Genomic DNA, 17,971 nt, shown 5'->3' with positions numbered 1-17,971 from the left:
CTTAGCCGACATGAGGAGCCATCACTGGCGAAGACCTGCACCAGTAAGTTCAGTCATAATAAAGATTTATATGGCTCCCAAGCTGAAAAAAGAAGATTGGGCATCAGAAATAGACCTTTTTATCTCTTGCACTTGAAATGAGATTGTAACATTTTAACTTTGAGTGTGTCCATGAAATCTGTCATTAATTAATAATTTACATGCATTTATCACATCAAATCATCATTAGATTTAATTCCATTTTAATTCTGTGTGGCTCTTACTTTAACAAGCTATGCACAAGTTATGTCGTCGTGTTGAAATTGTGTAACTTAAGGTCACTATGATCCCGCGATGGTATGTGTTGTTCACATCTGACAAAGAGAATTGCCTACTCGATATCGGACTTTTTGTTTTCACTTGCAATAACGTTTTGGTCTTAGCTTAGGTTACTACAATCGAGTTGTTCCATTGCAAGTCAAGTCTAGGTCAGTGATCAATGCTGGGGGTGAAAATAAAAGTGGGTTCCAGAGAGAGAGAGAGAAGAAAGGAAAGAGAATGATAGCGATCCGTTCCGGTTCAGTGTAACACAGTGATGCCCAAAATACGGCCCGCGGGCCAGATTCGGCCCGCGACCTGGTTCCATCCGGCCCGCCGAAAAGTCGACATAAAGTGCAGAAATGTATCTTTACCTACACTATGGCCCTCACTTTTTATCTGATTGGTTGCTATCATGTCAATTGTTCTTTTATGAAATGGGACTCTGTATGTAAAATCTACCAGAAAAGGTGAACTTCCCTTTTTTTTTTTTTTCGGAACATGATAATACGCTTACATATTTGTTTTATACAAAAAGTTTAGCTATTTAAACTAACACCATAAAGTCGGCATTATGAAACAAATATTCCGGCATTCTTGTTAAAAAAAAAAGGGATAAACTTCAAATGTGCTATAGATGAATGTAAGTACTAGATACACTGGTTTCTAATCAAATAGTTTCAGGTCAATTTCATTTCTTTTTTTACTTTTCTTTGTGGCCCGCGACGCGAGTGTCGGAAATAAAATGGCCCGCAGGTCGAATTAGGTTGGGCATCACTGGTGTAACAGATACTGGTATTGACTGCCAAAAATAGGTGGATGGTTGAAATGCGTCCAGTTTATTAGAAGTTTAAAAGGAGAGAATGTTCCGGCATAACTAGACAGTCACAGGTCGGTGTGTAATACTAGTTAAAAGATATTTACACTAATTAATTATTGCATAGGCTAACCAGCTATAAGCCTGCCCCCTGTAGAATGAAAGTTTTCAGTGATATGTTTTTGGAAAGTAATATTGTCTCCTAAATTACGTGGCATTGTTGTGTCCTAGTTGAGTTAGAGAGTATGTTAGCTTTGGTAGATTATATTGTGTATTGTTTTTAGCGACGGTTAAAGGAGTGACAGTGACGTAGTCAGACAGACGAATAACGCAGGAGAATAGGCGAACAAGGAAGAACGATGTGGCGATAGCTTAGAACATGGTTGATTAGAATTAGAGATATTTAAATAACGACGGATAAGTAGACAAGACAGGCATCCCAAGTGTTAATGAATGCATCATTTATAGTAGTTGAAAGTCTTGAGTACGTTCATCTTATTAATTGTAATGTTCTTTGGCTAATGTACAATAGTTGATGAAATAGTAGTGGATTTGCATAACACCCAAGATACTAGCCAGAACAGCATGTGTGGATTCGGAGGAGTCTCTATCTAAACTGGGAAAACACTATGTAGAATTGATTTACCTTGCGTTTAATGTTTTCAATTCAATACTTAAATGATCCAGCGATAAACAAAATAATAAATGACTTGTACGAATAGAATAGCGACTTACATTTAAGTATTATCCTTGAATAAATAAAACACAATGATGATAATAATCCACCATTGCTGGGCCTGTCTTAGATAAGTAGAGTCCCTAGGCGATGTGATTTGGTGGCCCCAAATAAAATAGAGGCTAGTCTCAAACTAAACTTTCCAAAGACAGAGAGATATTACTTTCTTTAGTCTAGTCTTGTAATCGTTCTCATCTCTTAAATGATTTCCACTACCGGTAGCCTACTTCCACCACACCTTGGCCTTTGATGATAAGTTATCAGCGGCATGGTCATAATTATTCTAATCGTTCTCCTCTCTCAAAAGATTTCCACTACTTCCATCACACTTTTGCCTTTGATCATTACGTCATGTATATCCCTTACAACCACAAGAAGCCCTGTAGCTAAGTACACATCCAGATGTACAACTCATCAAGAATGTGAAGTGGAAGAGGAAACACTATAAATGCATTTATAACATGTCAAAAAATATTTAAAAGCATTTAAAATAATCATATTTATATATTAGATGAAATGAGGGCTTAAAGCCAAAGCCTTAACTGCACATTTAAACAATGAATAACAAAAAAATATTTAATTAGGGATGAAATTATTGGTCACCATTTTTTGTACCGGTATGTTATTCATTATTTATTATTTCTTTATGTTGCAGATTCCTTAAATAAGCCAACATGTGAGATAAATGGTTGAAGCAATGAAAAGAGGGAAAGGATGGACCCCTGATGGGTATGACTTTGTGGACAGCACACATTTTATTGATGCAAACTTTGATGATATAATGAAAAATCTGAAACCCTCAGCTATTCCTACAATATTTCAGGTGATACTTAATGTAGAAAATGTTAATTTTAGACTTCTATGTGAGTTTGAATTGGTTTTACATTTAACTATTTTAAAAAAATGACTGCTCATGTATCCCAGTATAGTATTTGAAGCAAAGTAGAAATAACAGCAAGTATTTTCAGCATTGTCTAAATAAATGTTTGACTAGTATAATGAAATAACAACTGACATGAACTGATCTAGACTGACTTTAACTTACAACTGAGTTACTTTTACCTATCCCTTAGTTTGTAAGACTGTTGCAGCACCATGCAAGATTTGTCAATCATCTTTCTCCATTCCTCTCTGTCTTTTGCCTTAGTTAGAACCTCTTTCAATGGAAGTACCGTCCATTCTTTTATGTTGTCCTCCCATCGCTTTCTCTGTCTGCCTCTTCTTCTTTTTCCTGGTACTGTTCCCTGGTCTTTGCAAACCCCTAAGAGGCATTCAATATGGTAAATCAAAATGCACTGTTAGATTTAATATATTATTGTACTTATGTATATTTTATACATTTAGTGATATTGATATTCATATCTTGGACTTCAACTAAACAACAAAATGAATTCCAATTGTATATGTGATATTTTATTTTTTGTCATATTTTCATTATTAATTAAATCACTATCTGTATTTTTTCTGTCAATGCTATAGAATTAGAGATATACTTATGGTATCTGAATGAAAGCTTGCTTATCTAATTTTAATATATACTCCAGAATTTACTGTTATGCCTGAAAGGATTTTGTATTGCTAACAATTATTATTTTTCAGTGTCATAACGATGCAGCTTCCTGGCCAGTTAAAAAGAAGGAAAAATAAAGTCTTAAGGTGAAAGAAGAAATTGTACAATTCAAAGAGACTTCTGATATATTATAAAGAGAAAGTTCAATGTTTACGAGAGGAGTTATAGAAAAGCCAACCTCACCTAAAAAGGTTATAATGGTAAATGTATTACTCTATAGTTTAGTGATAAGAATATATAATAATTTGCATAACAATCATTGATAAATTATTCATGTCCATGTGGCACTCTTTTTATTTGTTTGGCAATAGTTATAGATAACATTTAGATCAACTGGTCTAAGATGGATTCCAATTTAACATTTAATATATGATTTTTAAAAATATATTTATGCTTTTCAGATTTTTCTTTACATCTGTTTGAAGAGCCTACAGGAAATGCAAATTATACAGATGAAAAAAATATCCTTCACAATAACATTGCACTTTTAGTGTCCTAATGTGTATGAGTTCCTTTCTACCACATTTAACCTGCCTTCAACCAGAACACTAAGAAGATGTATGTGTTGCTCATTAGTATTTTTCTTTTATAATTCTATGATATAATTGGGTGATCACCAGGGATGAACAAATGCATGCTGTGATGGATCACCAGGGATGAACAAATGCATGCTGTAATGAATCACCAGGGATAAGCAAATGCATGCTGTAATGGATCACCAGGGATGAGCAAATGCATGCTGTGATGGATCACCAGTGATGAACATATGCATGCTGTAATGGATCACCTGGGATGAACAAATGCATGCTGTAATGGATCACCTGGGATGAACAAATGCATGCTGTAATGGATCACCATTAATGGATGCTGACAGCTGCCATGGTATGATTATGAGCTCATTTTTTATAATAATATTTTTTTTATTATCCTGAAGGAAATTTGTTATAAAAAATAGTGCCTTACATATAAATTATTACAATGCCAAAAATGAAATATAAATTCGTGTTCCTCTATTTTCTAGTACATCTAAAAATGTCCGAGTAAAGTTGAGGACATCCTCATACTTGTCTAGAATCTCTTGAAACTTAAGGCTCTAGGAAATTGTAATAATTATAAGAAGAATTACAATATTAGAGCAAAGGTTTATTTTAGCTCATATAATTAAAAAAGTAAGTTCCCCTTTCAGACCATGATGTCTATAGTGCAAATGATGTAAAGGTCATCTATTTCTGTGGCCTATGGTTAGCTAAAGTCATGTGACCAGCACAATACTCGTCATTACTTTTCCCTAACTAATGTCAGGTACCCATTAGATCTGGGTTGGCTTAGAGGGACCTTAAAGATCCTGAAAGTAAAAATTTCAGTCTTCTAGGATTCGAACCTGGGACCTGTGTTCATAAGCCAAGTGCTTTACCACTCCCCACTGTGCCTCTCATATTATTAGTTAGGCTTTAAAAATTTCTTAATTGGAACTGAAAACTTGGTGATTCAAAGATATAACTATAGTTGTTTAATTAGTTAATTAAAGTGTTTCAATTTCACTTTGTTTATTATCTTCTGTAGATTATTCATTATTGAGTAGGTCTATTTAGGAAAAAAATCCACTAGATTTAACCAATTCAGTGAAGCATTTCATGACACTTTTAGCTATTAAACAAATCCACTTACTTGCACCTGGTTAGAAACAGAAGTAGGCCACCAATTTCCTTCCTATTGCATGAAGGGCTAAGGATTCTTGGCCAAGGCATAATATTTTAATCATGATGATATGAAGGATTTGAACACAGGTTATTATAATAACAACATTAGTGTAAGTCAAGTTTACTTTAGCCAACTTAATGAAATTATGCGAAAAGTATCTTAATCTAGTTATTATTCCATAGGATGTTGGCAAGTTTACCTTCATCTATTTCAGTCATGATTGCCTTTATATGTGGACAAATAAGCCTATACAGTATTTCCAAGAATGAGAACTTTGCAGGGTAAAGTCATTTGACTTACAAGGTGAAGGTTTTTTATATTTAATTTATGGATGTTTGTTTTGCAAAGCAAAATAACTTCAAGTTGTATAGACATACTCAAAAGAAAGAATTTTTTTTCTGCAAGTGACCTTAAAACTTAAAATAAATAAATTATGGCTTTTATTGGTAGTGTTTAAAGTTAAATACTTTGAAAGCTGATCACTAGTTAAGATGTTTAAGTTTACAAGATAATATATTATATTAGCTAGATGATATTAAATTTACTAGATTTTACAGGAATTAATTTATTCCCAAATGTACTTAAAAATATTTTATTTGCTGACCAAAGACTTTATTTTCAGCCTCTTAGAGACCACTGGGACATTGTTCTGGGCTGCCTTTGGTATGGGGAACTCTCAGGCACCAGCTATTAAAGAAGAAACAAATAGCAGTCAGGTTAATGGTGGCTCAGAGATAAGAGACAGTGTGCTGCTGAAAGTCATTGAGGTGGTTGGCTACGTTTTGTATGGAGTTTACATTCTTGATGCTGTCGTGGTCCTGATCAACTTGTTCATTGCTATGATGAATTTGAAGACATTTAGGTTTGTTTCATGTTATGTTAATCATTAAGTTAAAACTATTTATATATCCCATTTCATTCAAATACTCTTTACCTATCAATTCATCGGAGAGGACCTTTTTGTAGTTTGTTTTACATGTTAATTCAGGTTTGATGATTATTACATCCTAGTCCAAACCTCCTGCAGGAGGCAGGGTTTGAACATATCAGTAGGACAGTATAGAGTGTATGCTTCATTAATAGAAAATCATCCAATGTTGTGGGGTGAAAGTCTCTGATGATTAAATATAACATCTATCTATTTCCTTTAGAAGTGTTCAGTGCATTTATGAAAAAAAAAAAGATTCCTCTGAACCTTTGCACTGTTATCAGCAGTAGAAATCTTGGCTAGCTTGGACATGTTCATGGAATGCCACAAGGTTGACTTCCTCAAGACATTTTGTATGGTGATCTATTAGAAGTCAGGAGAGCCTTGGGTCACCCACTACTTCTAACTATCTCAACATTTCAGCACTACTTCTAACTATCTCAACATGCCAATTTTGGATGAAGGAATGATTCCTTGCCAAGGCTGATTTGTTACAAAGCAATATATAAAAATCCAAACCTATCAAAGTGGTAATCAAAACTATGGCTTATGAAGCAAATAATAATAATGGCAATGTCATTGCTATATCAGCATAGAAATTCAACACAGGCAAAACAAAGAATGTGATTCCAGAATTGATATGTCGTTCTTAGTTTTGTTCTAAGGCTGTTAGCCACTTGATAAACAAAAATAATATTGTGTACATGGACAGATTTTATAACAGTCCCACTGTTTGACACTTTAGCCAATGATTATGGAATATTTGCTGATGGAACTGCAATGGCTTTAAAAAACTGACAAAGTTGAAGAAAAAGCAGAGAATTCAATCTGAATTGATCTATCATGGCAATAGAGTAAGTCTTATTCTGGATGGAGAAATGACCCATTCATCTGTTCACACCACAATCCAGGCAATATTCTTATTCCATATGCTAGGCCAAATTCCTACAAGTGCTCTTTCTTCCCTAGTTTGAATATAGAATGGGCTGCCTGAATCAGCCAGGAAAACCAGTGACTTAGCAGAGTTTAATTCACTAATTAACATGCATGACTAGATTGACACATGAAATGCATAGAACATAATTATATTCATTTTTGAAGCAACATCAGCAATCTATAAGATATGAGGCCTTGTTAGGATGGACCAAAAAGCCATTCATTTTAGTTTTTCATCCAACACAAATGGGGACCCTAAAAAAGAAGAACTAAAGATGGAATATCTGTGGATGTGCTAAAACCATTGCTCTTTATTGACTTCACCAAATACATGGTTTTGATGTCAACAACTAGGTTTGCAAAAATGGCTCTTTCATCCTTTTCAAAAGAAAAGATAAACTGGGTACTTTATATTTATAAACAACTCTTGACAAAAAATTGAAACATATTTGGAAAATTGGTAGGCCAGTGATTCCACTTTCACATGGATAAGCAATTGTGGAAAAATGATTTTCTATTAAGAACTAGAGAATTGCAACTTGGCAGAGAAAACACTGGACTCGGAGAATCGTCATAGACAGCTTTTGAGGATTCTCAAAACTTAGTGACTTTGTTATTAGACCAAAAAGTTTTATTCTGCTGGAAATGTTCATGGAAGATGTACTCTGTATTTGATGATCCGAGAAAGAAATGTGAATAAGACCAAAGGGGAGTAAAGAGAACCAACAGTAGAGATGATGCAGTGATGCAACTGAACAATAGATAATGAGTCCTCTATTTGGGAACCCTCAACTCAAAAAAAACATTATTAAGAAACTAGAATACACAAGATAGTGCAGTGAGATTCTGAACTAACAAATATTCACATTTGATTATAGTTAGACCTCTAGTAAAATTATTAAATTTAGAGATCCTTCAGGACAGAAGACTTCAAAAGTAAAGTAGCAATTATACAAAAAACATTAAACTATAAACTTCAAATACAAAAACAAAACTTTAAAAAATACTTAGAAAGACACAAAGATAAAGGAACATTCCTCATCCCATATGCTAGAAGAAATTTATACTCCTTCTTCCCTAGTGCTATTAGAGCATGTAATGGGTTGCCTGAGTCAGCTAGAAAAAACATGTGAATTGGCAGAGTTTAAGTCATTGATTAACTTGCATGACTAGATTGACCCTTGAGACACCAGAAGAATGTAATAATCTTGGATAAGAAGATGAGATACTGCAAAAAGATGGCAATAGACTGGGGGCTGTGAAAGCTCTTAGTTTATCTCATTTGCCAATGAACAGTCTAAGAAAGAGTGAAGGAAAGAGAGTCCAAATCAGTGGAAAGACAGTCTGAATTCAAAAAACATGGGTTTAATTGTTTAGATTGGTTTATATTTGTATCAAACTGGTTGTTATTATTTTGATTTTGTTGAATTTTCTGTTTTAACTTGATGATTTCTCACTTTGATATTGTCTGTAATATTCTTCACCTATCTCTTAGTATGTTGGGGCATCTTACAAGATTTGTTTTGGGGTGTTATTCAGGAAGTCTAACTTGCATCTGGTCACAGCTAGGTCCAAGGTTTGAGTCCTCCTTAAGACTTATCTTTGTATTACTACAGTTTCTTCACCTTCTTCTCCCTGGGTGCTGCTATTATGTTTGATGTCATGTTTATTTCATCAATAGTCAAAGTAAGAAGTATTTGGGCCTGATATTGATTAGTTCTATACCTACTATTACTTAGTCATAGTAAAAAGTATTTGGACTTAATAGTGTTTAGTTTTGTTTCACTTTCAAATAGAATAGTTACTTATTCAAATTCATTTGTTAAGGTATGAAAGAGTTGAAAAAAACATGTAAATCTTTTTTTTTAATGCTTTTGATATAGTGCATAGTTCATGCTTAGAGCATACTTATTTTGCTATGGCCCAATCTCCTTTTGTTGACTATTGGAGGAAGGGAACACATGGGAGGTTTACATGCTGTCTTTGGGCTTTCAGAAAACAACTCTGCTCGAGTCAGGATTCAAAATCGAGCCCCCATGGTAAGTGGCTAAGCTGTAGCCAAGCAGTGTAGGCCCGCCTCTCAGCCACACATGCCACAAATTTTGTGAATGAAAATGGGAAAATGGAACCTGCATCTGACAATGTTATTATAGAAACTCTTTTAGAAAATACTTTTTACTATGACTATGGGTGGCTGCCTGGATGTGCAGAAAATGCACGCTGGACTGTTGTTTGGAGTTGTTGATGGTCCTGAATTCATACCTTGCCCTTCCCTATCGTCCTCTGAGATGTTTGGATGAGGAAATAAATTATCTTCAACTTTGAAGGAACATTTGAAACATGTAAAACATTTTACAAACTATCATCTCTATTTTAAAAATGGCCTCGTATTTAAATAGGGCACTTGCTAACATTGGATACTGAAGAAGTTACAGTGCTACTACTGCAGCCTTGAGGTCAAATCACAGTATAGAATGCAATTTTTAATTAGGGCTTCAGGATGTTTCCAACCATGAGTTATGGATACATGGATGGCTGCCTGGTCGTGCGGTTTGCGCACTGAACTGTCGTTCAGATTTGTCAAGGGTTCAAACCCTGCCCACTCCCATCCCCCGTCGTCCTGCGGGAGGTTTGGACTAGGAAGTAAACTATCTTCAACTCTGAAGGAACATCCGAAACAATGTAAAACATTTTACAAAAACATTAACATCATTTTGGGATATTATCTTTCCTGAACAAAAAATCCTTATTCTATTAATTTTTTACTGTTTGGCTTAAAAGTTTTTAGGATAAGAAGAGCTGAGTCTGAATCTGGGACTATCAAGTTGACCACCATTTCTGAAAGTTAATTTAATTTTTTATTTAACTTACATTGTGATACCATGCAGTGTTAACTTGATGTGAATAGAACTGATGTAGGTCAGTGAGTTCAGCAATACAAACTTAACCAGCAGAAATAACTGGAATATAATGGCAAAGTTCCCCTTTCAGACCTTGCAATCTACAGTGTCAAGGCTCTTTTTCTTCCCTAATATATGTATGTGTACTTCAATGCTGATTACTAAATGTACCCAATTCCTGGCAATACCTTAACGACACATATAACGACAGAATAAAGTGTTGAGGAGATGGAGTGTTGAGGAGATAGAGCATTGAGGAGATGGAGTGTTGAGGAGATGGAGCGTTGAGGAGATGGAGCATTGAGGAGATGGAGTGTTGAGGAGATGGAGTGTTGAGGAGATGGAGTGTTGAGGAGATGGAGCATTGAGGAGATGGAGTGTTGAGGAGATGGAGTATTGAGATGGAGTGTTGAGGAGATGGAGTATTGAGATGGAGTGTTGAGGAGATGGAGTATTGAGATGGAGTGTTGAGGAGCTGGAGTATTGAGATGAAGTGTTGAGGAGATGGAGTATAGAGATGGAGCATTGAGGAGATGGAGTATTGAGATGGAGTGTTGAGGAGATGGAGTATTGAGATGGAGTGTTGAGGAGCTGGAGTATTGAGATGAAGTGTTGAGGAGATAGAGTGTGGAGATGGAGTGTTGAGGAGATGGAGTATTGAGATGGAGTGTTAATATGGAGTGTTAAGACAGGGTGTTGAGGAGATGGAGTGTTGAGATGGAGTGTTGAGGAGATGGAGTATTGAGATGGAGTGTTGAGGAGATGAAGTATTGAGATGAAGTGTTAATATGGAGTGTTAAGACAGGGTGTTGAGGAGATGGAGTGTTGAGGAGATGGAGTGTTGAGGAGATGGAGTGTTGAGGAGATGGAGTGTTGAGGAGATGGAGTGTTGAGGAGATGGAGTGTTGAGGAGATGGAGTGTTGAGGAGATGGAGTGTTGAGATGGAGTGTTGAGGAGATGGAGTGTTGAGGAGATGGAGTGTTGAGGAGATGGAGTGTTGAGGAGATGGAGTGTTGAGGAGATGGAGTATTGAGGAGATGGAGTGTTGAGATGGAGCATTGAGGAGATGGAGTGTTGAGATGGAGTGTTGAGATGGAGCATTGAGGAGATGGAGTGTTGAGGAGATGGAGTGTTGAGAGATGGGCTGTTGAGATGGAGCATTGAGGAGATGGAGTGTTGAGAGATGGGCTGTTGAGATGGAGCATTGAGGAGATGGAGTGTTGAGGAGATGGAGTATTTAAGGAAACAGGAAACTTGTTCTATTCTAAAGTCACTAAAAGAAAGCCTTTACATTTATTTTGTTTAGTTTTGTAATTATTTTTTCTTTTTTTGTTAAAAAAATTTTAACAGAATTTTTTAAATACTCATTTGGGAATCAACTGTGAAATTTATTAACCGGCATATAGGCTAATTGATTCATACTATTTGATATCTATCTTGTAATTTTGCTTTCCTCTGCTATGCTGTTTTTTTTATTTACACATTTTATCTTATATTGTTTGAGATCTATCTGTGATCTATATTATCTTGTTTAAGATCTATCTGATCTAATTTGTGATCTATCTTGTTTGAGATCTAAATGATCTAATTTGTGATCTATATTATCTTTTTATGAGATCATTATTTTCATATTTGAGATCTCTCTTAGCTTTTGCAAATAGAATTTCAAGAGATGATGATATTTATATTAAGCCCTTCTTGCATTTATTTCTTCCAGAATGTCCAAAAGATAAGTCAGCTAAGGAGCCTAAAATGTTAGCCTGTTTACAAATATGAGATCTTCCTTGACTACACAAGTACCTTACAAAAGAAGGCTACTCACTTGTGTTTGGATATGTCAGCTGTTTTGGTAATAAATCAAGTGTTGTTTTTTCTACTATCTCTAATGTTTGTAGGTTCTAAAGTTAGAAAGTGTTGTTGTTTTTTAATGCCACATTGCCTGTCAATTCTGTTTAGTTTTTATTTATTCTTTTTTTTTTATACAGTCCCTGTGGCCCTTTTCAAGCATGACAGATACTATTCTAAGCAGCTTTTTTCTCTGGAAATTTTTCAACCACGGAAGCTGTGAGGGATATCTGAAATCCATTGCTTACTTGTCTAGAAAGACTTCCATCGATTGAGTGATAAAAGATTAAGTGTACACAACTTTTAGTAGTCACCACATAACACTTAACATTTTGCTGCTCAAGACAATACTGTTCATGAATGGTTTATTTTTCTTTATGCTGAGAGTGTCCAAGAAAGATAAGGTCAAAGGTTAATTGGACAAACAATAAACTTTGTCTTTGAATCTGAAATTGTAGAACTTGTAGAGAAAAAAAACAACTTAGTGTTGTTGTTAATTTACCAGGTACCAGGTACCTACTATTCATTTACTTTGACTGTTGACTTTAAGTTAGAAATTAAGGAAAGATTTCTTTGAGCTATATTTGTCAATGACCATAGGCATTAAGAGAGTTGACACCTCATTTTACTTTTCAACAAGATGATGTCTTAAAAAAATTAAGAGCTTTTGATGGAATTCTGTGGTTGAATAACATAAGGAATAATCACAGGATTCCATCAAAATCATTGCAATTTGAACATTGTTGGTAGTGTCGATGTTATTAAGTTTTTTAGTTCTTGGTGTTACTACATTATTCATTTTCTAGTGACCAGGCAGTGTTTTATACCATGAATGAATATGTTGTAAGAGGTTTAAGGTATACCACTCAATCAATAATATCTTTGACAATAAAATATTTTGATCAAGTTTATATTTTTGGAACAGAATATGCTAATGTGTTAAATGTACATTTTTCTTTTTTTTATGGAATAACAACTATTTAGTTTTATCCCTTTGTATCTTTCTACAGTAGATGCACTGTCATACTACATAGAAATTTAAAAAAATTATAATAACTTCTAATCAAATTGTCTCATTTTTAAAATCAAATATCTAAATGAATCATGCTACTTTGATTCTACACAATCTACAGGACTACCAATGTACATTAGTTTTGAACAAAAAGTTGCTAACTTTAAATAATTGATTAACTCATTTTGATATTTATGTATACCTTGTAATAAAAGTGGCATTCATTTTACAATTTCATTTGTTTTTATTGTAACTGGTCTGTGTTAATTTCTTTTTTTTTTCAAATTACTTTGTATTGCCTATATGGGGAAATGGTATTTCTGGTGTTTCTTTGCTCAGCAAAAACAAATCAGGATTTGAACTCAAGCCCCCTTGACAGTGGTTTATGTCAGATATCCAGCATTTCATGCAGTTTGTAGGCCAAATTTGATACTCACAGTGCCCCAGTGCAGGTAGAAAGAGGAAACCTTGCCTCATTAATGTTTGCTGCTCCAGACTTGCTTCTATCTCAACTGATCTAGGAAGCACTACAGCTGGGTTTCAGTCCACTGCATTGGCTAGAGAGGATTTCAGTCTCTCAGGCTGCAACTTAAATGAAGTCTGATGTGATTTTATTTATAAAAAGTTGTATGGATGTCTTTAAGCTACATAACTTATCCTAGTCCAATGTGTTGATTGACATAGTTACCAGGTACTGGTACTAAAAAAATTGCCGCTTTTATCCTCCCCTTCCAGCAACCCTTAGATCTAGTTTTTCTAAATTTCTAGTAGTTTAATAGTGCTTTTCCATATGTCATTAAAAAGTTATGTTAAAAGTTAACAGGTTTCTTTAGCTAATTGCTTTGTAACAATATTTGTTTTTGAGCAAATTTTTAGCAAATCTCAAACTTTGATCTGATTCTATGGCCTCCTTCAGTCACAAAGCTGCTATGGATCATCTCATTTTACAAATATTAGCTATTAATCATTTTCCTGACATTAGTTGTGGTTGCAATGATGTCACCCACACAGCTATATATTTGAAGGAATGGAATATGCCAATACAGTTTGGGATCAATGGCATCGTAGGCTCTGCCTGGGAGTAGCACTGTTTGCTGCTAACTGAATGGTTGACTCCTGATTTTTCCTCAAAAGGCTTTCCCATGTTGGTTTTAGCTGCAGACTTTGCAATCTGTAGGGCAGATGATATAAAGGTCATCTGTTTTTGCGTCCCATGGTCGGCACTATGACCAACTGTCTTTACCTTTCCCTAACAAATGCCAGGAACCCATTAGAACCAGGTGTACTCAAAGGTGCCTAATAGTCCTAAAATTAAAAATCCCAGTCTTCAAACCCTGGACACATGTTTGGAAGCTAAGTATTTCACCGCTCAGTCACCTCACCTCCAAGTGAATTATATAGAAGCTTTTCACTGTTTGCTCAACTTTCATTCTACAACTAAAGCAAGGTAATTATGTATTGTTAGGGACAGGGGTGGTCTCAATGCTGTCTGGAATGATTCAAGAGAATATTAGTATTATGTTAGCATGGCAGGGCCCAAGGTCATGTCTAGCCTGCACTAACAAGAAGTTACAGTTGCCAGAAGGTAGACTGGGTGGGTTGTATCTGTGCACCTCAGTCTGTGACCAAAGAAATCAAGAAAGAGAAGAAATAACAAAATGATACTTTAATTTAAATGAGCAAAGCAGCAGTTACAAAACACTGCAGATAAAAAAACAAAAAAATTAGGAAAAGATCTAGTACATAAACATTAGAAGTGGCCATCATTTTAAAACAAACTTTAAAAAAACAAACTGCCAATTATTTTGACAGTTGTTTCAATTAGAAAAATAATGTACCATAATATAAAACTATATATATAAAGTAGCTTTACATATAGAAAAAAAAAATAATTCTGAAACTTAAAGGCAGTTCCAAGTACAGAATAATTAAAACTGACACACTCTGGTCAACAGTACAGGAAACAGCATCGCCCTAACCCATATAATAATAGGCGGAAGTATAAGCATACAGCTTAGCACTAGTCTACAAAAGTAGCAAAAATAGAAATACATAAAAATAGCTCTGAGAACATCAGTTCACAATTATAAAAAAATGCTTGCATGACCTGTTAATAAAGTCTAGGTCTACTGTTTGTTTTCTTGGTTTTACATGTGTTCCATCAGAAATAGAGATTACATCCTCAGAGACTATGGATAACGGATACCCCCATGATCACCACTAGATAAGACAAAGTGAATTAGTATTTGAAAGTTTTAAATAGACTATGGGGATGAACTCAATGCTATAGTGAAGTCTGACAATATTAAATATTAATATAATCTTTGTTTATGAAACAATTTCTTATTTTTATGATTTCAGACTAAAACTTAAAATGCATTCATAGCAACACACAAACACATTCATATTAATAACATCATAGAAAATGCTAACAGTTTTAGTTTAAATATAATATAACATATAATTGATCTAAATAATGTCAAGTCACTATTTACACTATAAAAAGCATAGAACAAATTGTGCATGGATGTGACACTAATGAACATTAATATGATATCACACAAAAGAAGGGGAGATGATAAATTGAATTAAAAGCATAATGTAGCGACTTCAATAATAATAATAATAATATACCACAGCCCCTCCCTCCTCCAAAAACAAAAAAGATAAAAACATTAACTGAAACAACAAGATGATTAAGGGAACAAAAGGAATATTAAAAAAGAATGAACAATGACTGGACTGATTGTCAAGATATACCTATATATAGAACAAGATAGAAATCAATTATGGTGATTCCACCTAATTAGTTCTTACAAAGTACATCACTTGAGTACTTGTACCTGTATCAGAAATGATTGTTCTACTCATTGTCATCTGTTAGGTTTTCTGACTTTGCGACCACTTCTTGTAATGTAACCTCTTTTTTTTCTTCTTCTAGCCAGCTTTATTGCTGCTGAGCTGTAAGCTCTTTTGCAGACTGTGCCAATGAAAAAAAGTGTGCTGTTTTCTTCAGTTGTTCAGCACTGCCGTACAGGGTGTTGGTTATGTTGGGCTGTAGTGGAAGTAGGGTCTGCCTAAGGTGGATTAGGGAGGAGCATTCAAAGAGGATATGGTTTACGGTTTCAAAGGGGTGGGCGCAGTGTCTGCAAAGGAGGAGTTGTGTGGAGTTTATTTTGTTCAGGTGGTAATTTAATAGTGGAGTGTGTCCTGTTCTTAGTTGGAAAATTGTAGATTGTTCTTTGCAGGGGAGGAAGTTAATACTGTCCAGTTTGTTAGGTGTAGTCATTTCTTTGTACATGGCTCTGCCTGTGTTTCCTGATGCCCATTGGTTGAGCCACTCCTCTTTATGATTGTTGACTAACATTGACCTTAGGGTGAGGTAGTTAACAGGTCTATCTGGTTGTTCCATAGATGAACCTGCCTTTGATAGCTTATCTGTCTTTTCATTTCCCATGATGACAATGTGTCCAGGGATCCACTGTAGTGTGATATTAATATTTAATTTTGATATCATCTGATGGATTATCACAATGAGTGTTGTCAACTCTCTTGAGCTGTGAGGTGCTGCTGTTAAGTTCTTGAAGAGTAGATTGGGAGTCTGTAAAGACAACAATATCTGATGGTGGTTGCATTCCTTCATATAATTTGTTTTCCACTGTCTGTAGTGCTATGGTAATGTAACAAAGTAGGTGACCACGGGTACTCAGCCTGAGGTTGGGAGGAGATCTGAATTTGAAGTAGCATTAGGGAAATGTTCAGTTCTTTCAGATGCAGGTTCCCTCACAAAAAAGGCTCTAAATGATGGTAGAAAAGGAAACAATCTCTTATGTATCTACTGTGTCTGTGTCTTTGCCTCTAGGAATTGTTTTCCCTCTCAAGATGTTCACTGTAAAGAGAACAAAAATCAATCAAAACATTTTCATAGTCAGTGAAACACAAAACTTGGCAAAGCTTTACTTAGGGGTTTAGTATAAAAAAAATATTAATTGATATACATAGCTTTTCTTACCTTTTTATTCCATACATCTCTTGATCAATATTTTGGTTTACATTTCATCTTCATGCCAGTCTACATCTTCATCATGTCAGTCTACATCTTCATGCCAGTCTACATCTTCATCATGTCAGTCTACATCTTCATCATGTCGGCCTACATCTTCATCATGTCGGTCTACATCTTCATCATGTTGGTCTACATCTTCATCATGTTGGTCTAAATAAGAATAAGAAAAACTTTTGCCTTGAAAAGGGAAAAAAATTAATTCTATTGCTTTTCTTTTCATGTTCAATAAAACTATTTTGATGATGCAGCTTTGACTTTATGTTTTAACTTAGTATTTTATGAATAAACTTTAAAGAAAAAAAATACACTCAAGACACCTACTACAGCAGCAAAGAATAACTACCCAAATTAAGTGAAAAAAAAATTTAAGTTTTATTAAGCCCTTAAATTCTAAGGAATTTATTGAAGATTTTCAATTATGCCAAAAAACTATAAATAACTAGCTATTTAGTGTATCTAATGTACAGAATACAGAAAGCTTTAATATTTAGAGTGAAAATTCTGCTATAAAGTTTGTGCTTTTCTAGAAAATAAAATCACAACTTTTTAAGTTCTTTTGCTTGTAGTCCAAACTAATTTGTTTTGTTTAGTTGGCAATAGCAATCTTTCCAAATAGCTACAGAGACTGTCTAGATTGTTTCAAATTCTCTAGGTTTATTCTTTTTATATATTCTTTTATTTGATCTCACTTTCTTTATATTGCTTCAGCCAATCTCTATATTGTTTGCTCTCCTTTTTCTATCCTTATGTATTGTATTTCTTTTATAATGTACTTAACAATCAAAATGTAAGCAAAGAGCAAATTATCAAGTTTAAAATTCCCACGAGATAAGATCCAAACAAATGAAAATTCAGTTTGATTACAATTATCCTTAGGGTTACCACTATAACAATGACAATATAGATGCAAACAGGAACAACATTCACACACAAAAAATATAAACACTCAGTCTTATACAGCCAGTGCTTAATGATCTAAGTTTCTCAGTGATGTGACAAATGACTATGAAACACACTGACAGAAAGTAGAGTAAAAGAATAATAAAATCTTTCTGTTCTAGCCTTAATGAAGAGGAGGCGACCACTTTATCCAGATCTGATGTAACTGGTTTAGTGGCTGCAGATCGTCCTCAAGAATGCATAAATGAGATCAGATAATGTT

The 17,971-nt window shown here is 34.6% G+C and overlaps 1 protein-coding gene and 1 long non-coding RNA gene across 19 annotated transcripts in view; one reads left to right on the top strand and one right to left on the bottom strand.

Annotated features, from left to right (window-relative positions):
- The first annotated feature begins 1,036 nt into the window (after positions 1-1,036).
- Positions 1,037-12,703, top strand: LOC129927738 (short transient receptor potential channel 6-like). 6 transcript variants are annotated; one of them, XR_008779344.1, is made up of 8 exons: positions 1,037-1,188; positions 2,506-2,673; positions 3,450-3,620; positions 4,041-4,302; positions 5,336-5,424; positions 5,744-5,983; positions 11,604-11,735; positions 11,872-12,703. XR_008779344.1 is itself a non-coding variant. In XM_056038174.1 (5 exons), the coding sequence occupies exons 1-4, from the start codon at positions 4,281-4,283 to the stop codon at positions 11,617-11,619; spliced, it is 345 nt and encodes a 114-aa protein (XP_055894149.1). In that variant the 5' UTR covers positions 4,000-4,280; the 3' UTR covers positions 11,620-11,735; positions 11,872-12,703. The 6 variants fall into 6 exon arrangements, 2 of the variants coding, with proteins under 2 accessions (XP_055894149.1, XP_055894148.1); XR_008779343.1 differs by lacking the exon at positions 1,037-1,188 and having other exon boundaries at positions 2,446-2,673; XR_008779345.1 differs by lacking the exons at positions 1,037-1,188; positions 2,506-2,673; positions 3,450-3,620; positions 4,041-4,302 and adding an exon at positions 3,900-3,978.
- Positions 12,704-14,396: 1,693 nt separating this feature from the next.
- LOC129927739 (uncharacterized) overlaps positions 14,397-17,971 on the bottom strand; it is a 29,081-nt gene continuing 25,506 nt past the window's right edge. For 8 of the 13 annotated variants that reach the window (XR_008779347.1, XR_008779349.1, XR_008779350.1 and 5 more), the window contains 2 exons: positions 16,756-16,959; positions 14,399-16,632 (listed from right to left, as the gene is read on the bottom strand). This is a non-coding gene — a long non-coding RNA (uncharacterized LOC129927739). Of the gene's footprint in view, positions 16,633-16,755; positions 16,960-17,971 lie in introns of all 13 variants that reach the window. The other 5 variants (XR_008779352.1, XR_008779354.1, XR_008779359.1 and 2 more) reach the window with 3 other exon arrangements.

Source organism: Biomphalaria glabrata, chromosome 8 (genome assembly GCF_947242115.1).
Source record: "Biomphalaria glabrata chromosome 8, xgBioGlab47.1, whole genome shotgun sequence".
NCBI classification, from domain to species: Eukaryota; Metazoa; Mollusca; class Gastropoda; family Planorbidae; genus Biomphalaria; species Biomphalaria glabrata.
This window is presented reverse-complemented; position numbering and strand designations above follow the sequence as displayed.